We start from the raw sequence: 13677 nt of genomic DNA, 5'->3' as shown, positions 1-13677 counted from the left end.
AAAGATGTCAATTAGCCTATCAGAAGCTTCTAAAGCCATGACATTTTCTGGAATTTTCCAAGCTGTTTAAAGGCACAGTCAACTTAGTGTATGTAAACTTCTGACCCACTGGAATTGTGATACAGTGAATTGTAAGTGAAATAATATGTCTGTAAACAATTGTTGGAAAAATTACTTGTGTCATGCACAAAGTAGATGTCCTAACCGACTTGCCAAAACTATAGTTTGTTAACAAGAAATGTGTGGAGTGGTTGAAAAACGAGTTTTAATGACTCCAATCTAAGTGTATGTAAACTTCCGACTTCAACTGTACTATAGTAATTACTGTAGTGTTTTTGCGGTCTGTAGTATACTGTAGTATTTACTGTAGTGTTTTTGCAGACATTACTGTATTATTCACTGTAATGTTTTTGTGGACTAAAGTAGTATTTACAGTTTACTATAGTATAAATATTGTAGTGTATACTATAGTAATTACTGTAGTGTTTTTACGGTCTGTAGTATACTGTAGTATTTACTATAGTATTCTACAGTATACTACAACATTCTATAGTAAGTACTACACATGATCGAGGGATATTAGTGTGTAGTATAGTATTCTACAGTACACTACAGTTTACTACATCATTCTATAGTAAACTGTAGTATTTTTTCATATGGGCACTTACAGTTCTGCAGTGTCATATACACACATCTCACGCCATAACCTTGTGTAGACTTGGATCAGCACCAGACATACTTTAATCACCATTAGATCAGTTACTTCATGACCATTTCCCTCATTAGAGAAGGACAGGGAAAAGTCAATGTTTTCATTGCCCTGCTGATTGATCAGACCAAGGACATCCAACTCAAGGAGCGGGACAGACGGGACATGCACACACAGCACAGTAGCGATCAGAACAATACATTACTGCACACTTCTTCATATCACTAGCAATCAACTATAGTGCACACATAACCCAGATATACTGGAACACAGTTACACCACAGGACATTGAGCAGCACTGCCTATTACAATCATATATTAAGGGTGTGATGACAAATTGCCATTCTAATTTGGTGTGGCTGTTCGTCTCCCATGCTGTCTGCAATAATAAACTGAGGTGTTTGTGCCTGTCTGTCCAGATCTCATATAAAACTCAGATGACTTCAGACAGGCAGCCATCCACAGGATTTCTCTGAGATACTTGGAAGTGTTAGCTCCCGTCTGTGTGTCTCAAATATATAGACCTCTGTGTGTGTGTGTGTGTGTGTGTGTGTCTAGCCTTGGCATATCATACTCTCAAATATATTTGAGTCATTTCGCAGACGCTCTTATCCATAGTGACTTACAGGAGCAATTAGGGTTAAGGGCCTTGCTCAAGGGCACATCGACATATTCTTCACCTAGAACTTTCGGTTACCGGCCCAACGCTCTTAACCGCTAGGCTACCTGCCGCTGTGACTATGACAGTAATGTGAACGGACACATTCAGTTTAAAAAAGGAGCGAGATCATCACTCTCGCTCTCATCAAATCAAATCACATTTTATTTGTCACATGCACCAAATACAACAGGTGTAGACCTTACCGTGAAATGCTTACTTACAAGCCCTTAACCAACAATGCAGTTTTAAGAAAATAGAGTTAAGAAAAGATTTACCCTCCCTCCTTCTCTGTACTGAGTATGGTGTGTATGTGTATTTGTACTGGGAACATATGGCGCCGAGGCTTGCATAGATGTTGTTTATTGTCATTACACTGATGCTCAGTGTGAGAGGCATGCAGAGATAGAGAGGGACATATGTTCTATCCCAACTCCAACTCATCAGTCCCCTGGGGCTGTCTCCCTGTATTCCTGATCCTAGTGATCTGGGGGCAGGGAAGGCACATCCAGAATAATGTGCTTGGATAAGTTCTACTCTGTTTCAGAGACACATTAGCCATAGTATCCCTCAGCTGCTTTAGAGAAGAAGAACATAGAACCCTGGCTGGAGCCCCAAAGATAATGTTCTCTTCTTCTTCTTTCTTCCTCTCAGGGCAGACTGGACTGACTGTCTCTTCTGCCCTGGTTGGATGTTCCTCTCGATATCTCTTAATTCTCTCTTGCTTTCTCTCTGTCTTTCATTGGGTTTAATCTCTCTGTCTCTCTCACTCTCTCTGTCTCTCTCTCTCCATCTCATTACCATGTGTGTGGAGGTGCAGAAGGAGGTGTTGAGTGAGTAGAGAAGACAGCAAGGTGACTCATGTCCCCTGGTGCCGCAACCTGTCACTACCTCCATTGTTTGTCGGGTTTCTGTGTGTCGCCAGAATGTGTTGTCCTCTTTCACTGTGCTCACGTCTAGGACACATGTCTAGGACTTCTCTCTCTCTCTCTCTCTCTGTCTCTGTCTCTGTCTCTGTCTCTGTCTCTGTGTGTGATTCAAAATCTGTGCCCCCGCTCTCTGTCCTTTCTCTTAGGGGTATCGCCTGTCCCATTGGGGTGTGTGTGTTCTCAGTTTCTGGGTTATGTTTGTGTGTTGTTTGATGTTCCCTGTTTTGTGTTCAGATTGCGTGTGTGTGTGTGTGTATATGCGCTCTCTGGCACACACACTAGCTGATGAGTGCTGATTGCAGTGGAACGCAGATAGAAGCTTTCTGATACAATGAAGCAGAGCTCTGAATAATTCAATGAGCCAGGGATGGCAACGACACACACTACCCCAACAGCCTTATCTCCCCCTGCCCTACAACACAGATACACGCACACACAAACACACACACAGGCGCACAATACACACACATCTCCTCCTGCCCGACCAGCACAGATAACACACTCACACGAAGTAGAAATTGATGACACTACTAAACTCTGAAAAGGTAGATCATTCAACCTACTGAGTCGAACAGGAAGGAGAGATAGAGGGAACAGGAAGGAGAGATAGAGGGAACAGGAAGGAGCGATAGAGGGAAGAGAGAAATCAACAAATCCTCTCTAAGGCTCGGGCCTGTCACAGCGCTGAATGAGTGTGTAAACCTGAGCATTGCGTTCCCTGGCACGTCTACGTTATCGCTTGGGGTGTCTCGTGGTTGTCTGGGGGATAAGTGGTCGTTGATAGGGGTCTGAATAGAACTGTCAGGTGCCTTAATGGGTTTCCACTGCTGGGGTCCACTGCTGCGGATAGACCCCTGACAGAAGGGGAGGATAGGGTCGGCCCCATAGGACCCACAGTGTGTGTGTGTTTCGTTTCTGATACTGTGCTACTTGTGCTAGTTACATTGTGGATGTGTTTTCGTGTGTCTGATCATATCTGATAATGGATCATTCACACAGGTAAGATTCTACACCCAATCGCTCCAACTACAACTTCAACCCCAGTCCCAGTTCCACTTAATCCCTGGATCCATCCTCCAGCCCTAACCCTAACCCTAGCTTCATGTCCACATCCTGGTTCAACCCTAGCCTCAACCCTAACCCTAGCTTCATGTCCACATCCCGGTTCAACCCTAACCCTAGCCTCAACCCTAACCCTATGTTCATGTCCACATCCCGGTTCAAACCTAACTCTAGCCTCAACCCTAACCCTAGCTTCATGTCCACATCCCGGTTCAACCCTAACCCTAGAATCAAACCTAACCATAGCTTCATGTCCACATCCCGGTTCAACCCTAACCCTAGCCACAACCCTAACCCTAGCTTCATGTCCACATCCCGGATCAACCCTAACCCTAGCCTTAACCCTTACCCCATAGCCCTAGCCCCCCATCACCACTAGCCTCAGCCCTAACCCTAACCCCATCACCACTAGCCTCAGCCCTAACCCTAACCCCATCATCACTAGCCTCAGCTCTAACCCTAACCCCATCACCACTAGCCTCAGTCCTAACCCGAACCCCATCACCACTAGCCTCAGCCCTAACCCTAACCCCATCACCACTAGCCTCAGCCCTAACCCTAACCCCATCACCACTAGCCTCAGCCCTAACCCAAACCCCATCACCACTAGCCTCAGCCCTAACCGTAACCCCATCACCACTAGCCTCAGCCCTAACCCGAACCCCATCACCACTAGCCTCAGCCCTAACCCTAACCCCATCACCACTAGCCTCAGCCCTAACCCTAACCCCATCACCACTAGCCTCAGCCCTAACCCTAACCCCATCACCACTAGCCTCAGCCCTAACCCTAACCCCATCACCACTAGCCTCAGCCCTAACCCGAACCCCATCACCACTAGCCTCAGCCCTAACCCGAACCCGAACCCCATCACCACTAGCCTCAGCCCTAACCCTAACCCCATCACCACTAGCCTCAGCCCTAACCCTAACACCATCACCACTAGCCTCAGCTCTAACCCTAACCCCATCACCACTAGCCTCAGTCCTAACCCGAACCCCATCACCACTAGCCTCAGCCCTAACCCGAACCCCATCACCACTAGCCTCAGCCCTAACCCGAACCCGAACCCCATCACCACTAGCCTCAGCCCTAATCCTAACCCCATCACCACTAGCCTCAGCCCTAACCCTAACCCCATCATCACTAGCCTCAGCTCTAACCCTAACCCCATCACCACTAGCCTCAGTCCTAACCCGAACCCCATCACCACTAGCCTCAGCCCTAACCCGAACCCCATCACCACTAGCCTCAGCCCTAACCCTAACCCCATCACCACTAGCCTCAGCCCTAACCCTAACCCCATCACCACTAGCCTCAGCCCTAACCCAAACCCCATCACCACTAGCCTCAGCCCTAACCGTAACCCCATCACCACTAGCCTCAGCCCTAACCCGAGCCCCATCACCACTAGCCTCAGCCCTAACCCTAACCCCATCACCACTAGCCTCAGCCCTAACCCTAACCCCATCACCACTAGCCTCAGCCCTAACCCTAACCCCATCACCACTAGCCTCAGCCCTAACCCTAACCCCATCACCACTAGCCTCAGCCCTAACCCGAACCCCATCACCACTAGCCTCAGCCCTAACCCGAACCCGAACCCCATCACCACTAGCCTCAGCCCTAACCCTAACCCCATCACCACTAGCCTCAGCCCTAACCCTAACCCCATCACCACTAGCCTCAGCTCTAACCCTAACCCCATCACCACTAGCCTCAGTCCTAACCCGAACCCCATCACCACTAGCCTCAGCCCTAACCCGAACCCCATCACCACTAGCCTCAGCCCTAACCCGAACCCCATCACCACTAGCCTCAGCCCTAACCCTAACCCTATCATCACTAGCCTCAGCCCTAACCCCATCACCACTAGCCTCAGCCCTAACTCCATCACCACTAGCCTCAGCCTCCTTTCCAAGCCAAGCATACAGTATGTAATGTGAGTTGAGTCATGAAAGGTAGCTTTTCAGTAGCACACAGACTCTCTAGACCCTCTAGACCCAGTAGACCCTCTAGAACCAGTATACCCTCTAGACCCAGTAGACCCACTAGACCCAGTAGACCCTCTAGACCCAGTAGACCCTCTAGACCCAGTAGACCCACTAGACCCAGTAGACCCTCTAGACCCAGTAGACCCACTAGACCCAGTAGACCCTCTAGACCCAGTAGACCCACTAGACCCAGTAGACCCTCTAGACCCAGTAGACCCACTAGACCCAGTAGACCCTCTAGACCCACTAGACCAGTGGTCACCAACAGTTCTCCAAGGCATTCCTAGTCGATCACCAAACATTTCTGTAAAAACCCAACGATAAAGCCTTGCGTTCCTATTTATTTTATTCGTTTCGCGCTGTTGGCGGTAGATGCACTTGATTCAGCAGCCATAGCGCCGGCAAAGCAAAGTGTTCCCATTTTGAACCATTTCATGTGTCTGAAGGTAGAACTCCGCCTACCCGGCAGACCCAGAGAGCAAATCAAGTGCACTTATAGGCCTAACGCTGGCCAATCAGATAGCTCAGATCACTGTGTCTGCACAGTTTGCGCCATAGACTGTAAAATGAAGCCTCGAAATCACAGCAAAGTTGATAATGTGAGATTTCTAAACGTTTAAAACAATGACTAGAGAGAGACTCAACGAATACAGCAAAGAGCTGCTGTTTTTATGAGTAAGTTCATTATTTAGCACTGTCAACACTTTGTTCAACAGTTTTATAAGCCATAAGATGTGCGTTCTCCCTACTTTCACAGACGCTACAACCAGCACTGCAGCTACAATAAATGAGTATAGCAAAGTGTTTCAATAAGCTTACGTTATTATTAGCGGCTTGTGTCTTTTTTTAATAGAAGAATATTTCACTTTCTCTGGTCATAGGAGTAACAACATTAATTGGGGCATGAGGCAGAGATAATGCAGTGCGAGTTATGTTTCACCATCAGCTGGAAGACTGTGTCTGTCCCCTTTTCTCAGTGTAGGGAGGGAGAGCGGAGGGGCAGTGTCGGTGAGTCGGGTGAGAGGCAGCCTCACCGCTGCTCCCTCCCTCCCCTCAGACTGACCATCAGATGCAGGCCATCTGTCCAGTAAAAAATATATAATTGCTAAGTATTATGCTCACTTAGCTGTGCCTCACAAGTAATACAACACATTATCTATTACCAGTGTGATCATATACCTACCATTTTGAAATATAATTTCAAAATGGTCTGAGAACAACATTGGCAATTTAAGCATAGCCTAAATGCATTGATAATGTATTAGGCCTATAGCCTACTGCACAAACCTCATTGCTACAGAACTGTTTTGAACTGGTTAATGTTTCATAACCTTACGTTTTTTAAGTCATGTTTAAAAAATAATCTGAGTGGTAGATCTCTGCTTGCATTTTGACTCAGAAAAGGTTGGTGACCACTGCTCTAGACCCAGTATACCCAGTAGACCCTCTAGACTCAGTATACCCAGTAGACCCTCTAGACTCAGTATACCCAGTAGACCCTCTAGACCCAGTAGACCCTCTAGACCCAGTATACCCTCTAGACCCAGTAGACCCTCTAGACCCAGTATACCCTCTAGACCCAGTAGACCCACTAGACCCAGTATACCCAGTAGACCCTCTAGACCCAGTATACCCAGTAGACCCTCTAGACTCAGTATACCCAGTAGACCCTCTAGACCCAGTAGACCCTCTAGACCCAGTATACCCTCTAGACCCAGTATACCCAGTAGACCCTCTAGACCCAGTATACCCAGTAGACCCTCTAGACTCAGTATACCCAGTAGACCCTCTAGACCCAGTATACCCTCTAGACCCAGTAGACCCTCTAGACTCAGTATACCCAGTAGACCCTCTAGACCCAGTAGACCCTCTAGACTCAGTATACCCAGTAGACCCTCTAGACCCAGTAGACCCTCTAGACCCAGTAGACCCTCTAGACTCAGTATACCCAGTAGACCCTCTAGACCCTCTAGACCCTCTAGACCCAGTATACCCTCTAGACCCAGTAGACCCTCTAGACCCAGTAGACCCTCTAGACCCAGTATACCCTCTAGACCCAGTAGACCCTCTAGACCCAGTAGACCCTCTAGACCCTCTAGACCCAGTAGACCCTCTAGACCCAGTAGACCCTCTAGACCCAGTAGACCCTCTAGACCCAGTAGACCCTCTAGATCCTCTAGAGTCTAGACCCAGTAGACCCAGTATATCCTCTAGACCCAGTAGACCCTGTATACCCTCTAGACCCAGTAGACCCTCTAGACCCAGTATACCCTCTAGACTCAGTATACCCTGTATACCCTCTAGACCCAGTAGACCCTCTAGACCCAGTATACCCTCTAGACCCAGTAGACCCTCTAGACCCAGTAGACCCTCTAGACCCAGTAGACCCTCTAGATCCTCTAGACCCAGTAGACCCAGTATATCCTCTAGACCCAGTAGACCCTCTAGATCCTCTAGACCCAGTAGACCCTCTAGACCCAGTAGACCGAGTAGACCCTGTAGACCCACTAGACCCAGTAGACCCACTAGACCCAGTAGACCCACTAGACCCAGTATACCCTCTAGACCCTCTAGACAAAGTATACCCTCTAGACCCTCTAGACTCAGTATACCCTCTAGACCCAGTAGACCCTCTAGACCCAGTAGACCCTCTAGACCCAGTAGACCCTCTAGACCCAGTATACCCAGTAGACCCTCTAGACCCAGTAGACCCTCTAGACCCAGTAGACCCTCTAGACCCAGTAGACTCTCTAGACCCAGTATACCCTCTAGACCCAGTAGACTCTCTAGACCCAGTAGACCCAGTAGACCCTCTAGATCCTCTAGACCCTCTAGACCCTCTAGACCCAGAAGACCCAGTAGACCCTCTAGACTCTCTAGACCCAGTAGACCCTCTAGACCCTCTAGACCCAGTAGACCCTCTAGACCCAGTAAACACTCTAGACCCAGTAGACCCTCTAGACCCAGTAGACCCTCTAGACCCAGTAGACCGAGTAGACCCTCTAGACCCAGTAGACCCAGTAGACCCTCTACACCCAGTATACCCTCTAGACCCAGTATACCCTCTAGACCCAGTAGACCCTCTAGACCCAGTATACCCTCTAGACCCAGTATACCCTCTAGACCCAGTATACCCTCTAGACCCAGTATACCCAGTATACCCTCTAGACCCAGTAGACCCTCTAGACCCAGTAGACCCTCTAGACCCAGTATACCCTCTAGACCCAGTAGACCCTCTAGACCCAGTAGACCCTCTAGACCCAGTAGACCCTGTAGACCCACTAGACCCAGTAGACCCACTAGACCCAGTAGACCCACTAGACCCAGTAGACCCTCTAGACCCAGTAGACCCACTAGACCCAGTAGACCCTCTAGACCCTCTAGACTCAGTATACCCAGTAGACCCTCTAGACCCAGTAGACCCTCTAGACCCAGTAGACCCTCTAGACCCAGTAGACCATCTAGACCCAGTATACCCAGTAGACCCTCTAGACCCTCTAGACCCAGTATACCCTCTAGACCCTCTAGACTCAGTATACCCAGTAGACCCTCTAGACCCAGTAGACCCAGTAGACCCTCTAGACCCAGTAGACCCTCTAGACCCAGTATACCCTCTAGACCCAGTAGACTCTCTAGACCCAGTAGACCCAGTAGACCCTCTAGATCCTCTAGACCCAGAAGACCCAGTAGACCCTCTAGACCCAGTAGACCCTCTAGACCCAGTAGACCCTCTAGACCCAGTAGACCCTCTAGACCCAGTAGACCCTCTAGACCCAGTAGACCCAGTAGACCCTCTAGACCCAGTAGACCCTCTAGACCCAGTATACCCTCCAGACCCAGTAGACCCTCTAGACCCAGTAGACCCTCTAGACCCAGTAATGTCCTTGTTATCTCTGTGTCACAATTCCTCATCAAACCGGACCAGATCCCTCTCCTCTCCAGCTCCATCTCTTTATCTATCACAGTTATCCAGTGAAAGAGGGATGGAGGGAGGGAGATTTGCATCGCTCCGAAATGTTAGCGCGCACCGTTCACGGCTCTATATGTATGTGTTACTCCAGGGGTGTGTGTGTGTGTTACTCCAGGTGTGTGTGTGTGTTACTCCAGGGGTGTGTGTGTTACTCCAGGGGTGTGTATGTGTGTGTGTTACTCCAGGGGTGTGTATGTGTGTGTTACTCCAGGGGTGTGTATGTGTTACTCCAGGGGTGTGTGTGTGTGTTACTCCAGGTGTGTGTGTGTGTTACTCCAGGGGTGTGTGTGTGTGTTGTAGGACTGAGTGTGTCATTAAAAGGGTGTCTTTGTTACTTAAGGAGAGTGTGTGTTACTGTAGATCTGTGTGCATTACTTACAGGGTGTGTGTGTGTGTGTTGGCACAGGGCAGGTTGTCTGACTGTTTTTACGTCTCTAACTCTGGCTTTAGCTGACCTCTAAATGCATATGTAATATGTTCTACCATAGAAATGTGTGTTTCAACCCAGTAGGTAATAGCAGTGTAACAGCCATAAACAGGCACAGCAGGCGAGCAGATTAGTTATGAAGGATGACAGTAGTTTGTTTATTCCCTGACTGTCGCTGCATGTTTAACATCTTATGACATCATCAGCTCACCTGGGCATCACCTCTGGTCCTGTGTTGGTTGGTCCACAGCTAGCCATGCATAACGCTTCATTGAATATTACTGTGACATGTTGGGCTGAGGCAGCAAAGACTCGCTGTTTGTCTGTCCGTCTGTCCGTCCGGTCGAAACAACAGTGGTAGGCCTGATCACCGACAATGATGAGAGACCTGGCCGTGTGGTGCCAGGATAACAACCTCTCCCTCAATGTGATCAAGACAAAGGAGATGATTGTGGACCATAGGAAAAAAAAGAGGACTGAGCACGCCCCCATTCTCATCGACGGGGCTGTAGTTGAACAGGTTGAGAGCTTCAAGTTCCTTGGTGTCCACATCACCAACAAACCTTCATGGTCCAAACACACCAAGACAGTCGTGAAGAGGGCACGACAAAGCCTATTCCCCCTCAGGAGACTGAAAGGATTTGGCATGGGTCCTCAAACAGTTCTACAGCTGCACCATTGAGAGAATCCTGACTGGTTGCATCACAGCCTGGTATGGCAACTGCTCGGCCTCCGACCGCACGGCACTACAGAGGGTAGTGCGTATGGCCCAGTACATCACTGGGGCCAAGCTTCCTGCCATCCAGGACCTCTATACCAGGCGGTGTCAGAGGAAGGCCCTAAAAATTATCAAAGACTCCAGCCATCCTAGTCATAGACTGTTCTTTCTGCTACTGCACGGCAAGCGGTACCGGAGCGCCAAGTCTAGGTCCAAAAGGCTAACAGCTTCTGACCCCAAGCCATAAGACTCCTGAACAGCTAAACATGGCTACCCGGACTATTTGCATTGCCCCCCCCCCACCCCCCTCTTTTACGCTGCTGCTACTCTGTTTATTATTAATGCATAGTCACTTTAACTCTACCCACATGTTCATATTACCTCAATTACCTCGACTAACCGGTGCCCCCGCACATTTACTTTGTACCGGTACCCCCTGTAAATAACCTCCCTACTGTTATTTTATTTTACTGCTGCTCTTTAATTGCATTGTTGGTTAAGGGCTAGTAAGTAAGCATTTCACTGTAATGTCTACACCTGTCGAATTTGGCGCATGTGGCAAATAAACTTGATTTGATTTGATTATACACACATACACGTCTCCTTGTATTCTGTCTTACCTCACAAATGAAATGTATAATACATAACATTTAAAGTAATACATTTTGACATGGATCTATTGAGATGTCACAGGTTAAAGGTATCTCTCTCTCTCTCCTTCTCCCTACAGTGCTGATGAGAGATTTGATGCCACGTTCCATACCAACGTGCTGGTGAATGCGTCGGGTTACTGCCAGTACATCCCCCCAGGCATCCTGAAGAGTACCTGCTATATTGACGTGCGCTGGTTCCCCTTCGACGTCCAGAAGTGTGACCTAAAGTTTGGCTCGTGGACCCACAACGGCTGGCTGCTGGACCTGCAGATGCTGGACGTGGACACGTCTACCTACATACCCAATGGAGAGTGGGACCTCGTGGGTACGATGTGGTTAATCTCTCTCTCCATCTCTCTCCATCTCTCTCTCTCTCTCTCTCTCTCTCTCTCTCTCTCTCTCTCTCTCTCTCTCTCTCTCTCTCTCTCTCTCTCTCTCTCTCTCTCTCTCTCTCTCTCTCTCTCTCTCTCTCTCTCTCTCTCTGTCTGTCTGTCTGTCTGTCTGTGTCTCTCTGTCGCTATCTCTATAGAGGTGGGTGGGAATGGGGTTGTGGGAGAGGGGGTGGGGCCCCAGCCAGTTGCGACCAAGCAGGGCCAGTAGAGGGTCCCCGAGGGGGGTGTCTGGGTATGGGGGGTGTCAGACTGAGCCCGATGGCACATTTCATGTTTACTCCACACTGGCAACTCGAACCTTCAGCTCCCTCCACAGATTTTCTATGGGATTAAGGTCTGGAGACTGGCTAGGCCACTCCAGGACCTTAATGTGCTTCTTCTTGAGCCACACCTTTGTTGCCTTGGCTGTGTGTTTTGGGTCATTGTCATGCTGGAATACCCATCCACTACCCATTTTCAATGCCCTGGCTGAGAGAAGGAGGTTCTTACCCAAGATTTGACAGTACATGGCCCCGTCCATCGTCCCTTTGATGCGGTGAAGTTGTCCTGTCCCCTTAGCAGAAAAACACCCCCAAAGCATAATGTTTCCACCTCCATGTTTGACGGTGGGGATGGTGTTCTTGGGGTCATAGGCAGCATTCCTCCTCCTCCAAACACGGCGAGTTGAGCTGATGCCAAAGAGCTCCATTTTGGTCTCATCTGACCACAACACTTTCACCCAGTTCTCCTCTGAATCATTCAGATGTTCATTGGCAAACTTCAGACGGGCATGTACAGTGGGGAAAAAAAGTATTTAGTCAGCCACCAATTGTGCAAGTTCTCCCACTTAAAAATATGAGAGAGGCCTGTAATTTTCATCATAGGTACACGTCAACTATGACAGACAAAATGAGAAAAAAATAATCCAGAAAATCACATTGTAGGATTTTTAATGAATTTATTAGCAAATTATGGTGGAAAATAAGTATTTGGTCAATAACAAAAGTTTCTCAATACTTTGTTATATACCCTTTGTTGGCAATGACACAGGTCAAACGTTTTCTGTAAGTCTTCACAAGGTTTTCACACACTGTTGCTGGTATTTTGGCCCATTCCTCCATGCAGATCTCCTCTAGAGCAGTGATGTTTTGGGGCTGTCGCTGGGCAACACAGACTTTCAACTCCCTCCAAAGATTTTCTATGGGGTTGAGATCTGGAGACTGGCTAGGCCACTCCAGGACCTTGAAATGCTTCTTACGAAGCCACTCCTTCGTTGCCCGGGCGGTGTGTTTGGGATCATTGTCATGCTGAAAGACCCAGCCACATTTCATCTTCAATGCCCTTGCTGATGGAAGGAGGTTTTCACTCAAAATCTCACGATACATGGCCCCATTCATTCTTTCCTTTACACAGATCAGTCGTCCTGGTCCCTTTGCAGAAAAACAGCCCCAAAGCATGATGTTTCCACCCCCATGCTTCACAGTAGGTATGGTGTTCTTTGGATGCAACTCAGCATTCTTTGTCCTCCAAACACGACGAGTTGAGTTTTTACCAAAAAGTTATATTTTGGTTTCATCTGACCATATGACATTCTCCCAATCCTCTTCTGGATCATCCAAATGCACTCTAGCAAACTTCAGACGGGCCTGGACATGTACTGGCTTAAGCAGGGGGACACGTCTGGCACTGCAGGATTTGAGTCCCTGGCGGCGTAGTGTGTTACTGATGGTAGGCTTTGTTACTTTGGTCCCAGCTCTCTACAGGTCATTCACTAGGTCCCCCGTGTGGTTCTGGGATTTTTGCTCACCGTTCTTGTGATCATTTTGACCCCACGGGGTGAGATCTTGCGTGGAGCCCCAGATCGAGGGAGATTATCAGTGGTCTTGTATGTCTTCCATTTCCTAATAATTGCTCCCACAGTTGATTTCTTCAAACCAAGCTGCTTACCTATTGCAGATTCAGTCTTCCCAGCCTGGTGCAGGTCTACAATTTTGTTTCTGGTGTCCTTTGACAGCTCTTTGGTCTTGGCCATAGTGGAGTTTGGAGTGTGACTGTTTGAGGTTGTGGACAGGTGTCTTTTATACTGATAACAAGGTCAAACAGGTGCCATTAATACAGGTAACGAGTGGAGGACAGAGGAGCCTCTTAAAGAAGAAGTTACAGGTCTGTGAGAGCCAGAAATCTTG

General features: G+C 48.4%; 1 protein-coding gene across 1 annotated transcript in view; it reads left to right on the top strand.

Annotated features, from left to right (window-relative positions):
• LOC311118793 (neuronal acetylcholine receptor subunit alpha-7-like) overlaps positions 1-13677 on the top strand; it is a gene marked incomplete at both ends in the record, with an annotated part of 83356 nt that overhangs the window by 62936 nt on the left and 6743 nt on the right. The window contains one exon of the mRNA XM_084193575.1: positions 11198-11445. Coding sequence (XP_084049701.1) covers positions 11198-11445 — 248 coding nt within the window. The remainder of the gene's footprint in view (positions 1-11197; positions 11446-13677) is intronic.

Source organism: Coregonus lavaretus, assembly GCF_964263955.1.
Source record: "Coregonus lavaretus genome assembly, contig: HAP1_SCAFFOLD_1117, whole genome shotgun sequence".
NCBI classification, from domain to species: domain Eukaryota; kingdom Metazoa; phylum Chordata; class Actinopteri; order Salmoniformes; family Salmonidae; genus Coregonus; species Coregonus lavaretus.
Note: the sequence above shows the minus strand (reverse complement) of the source record. Positions and strands in the feature narration are given on the sequence as shown.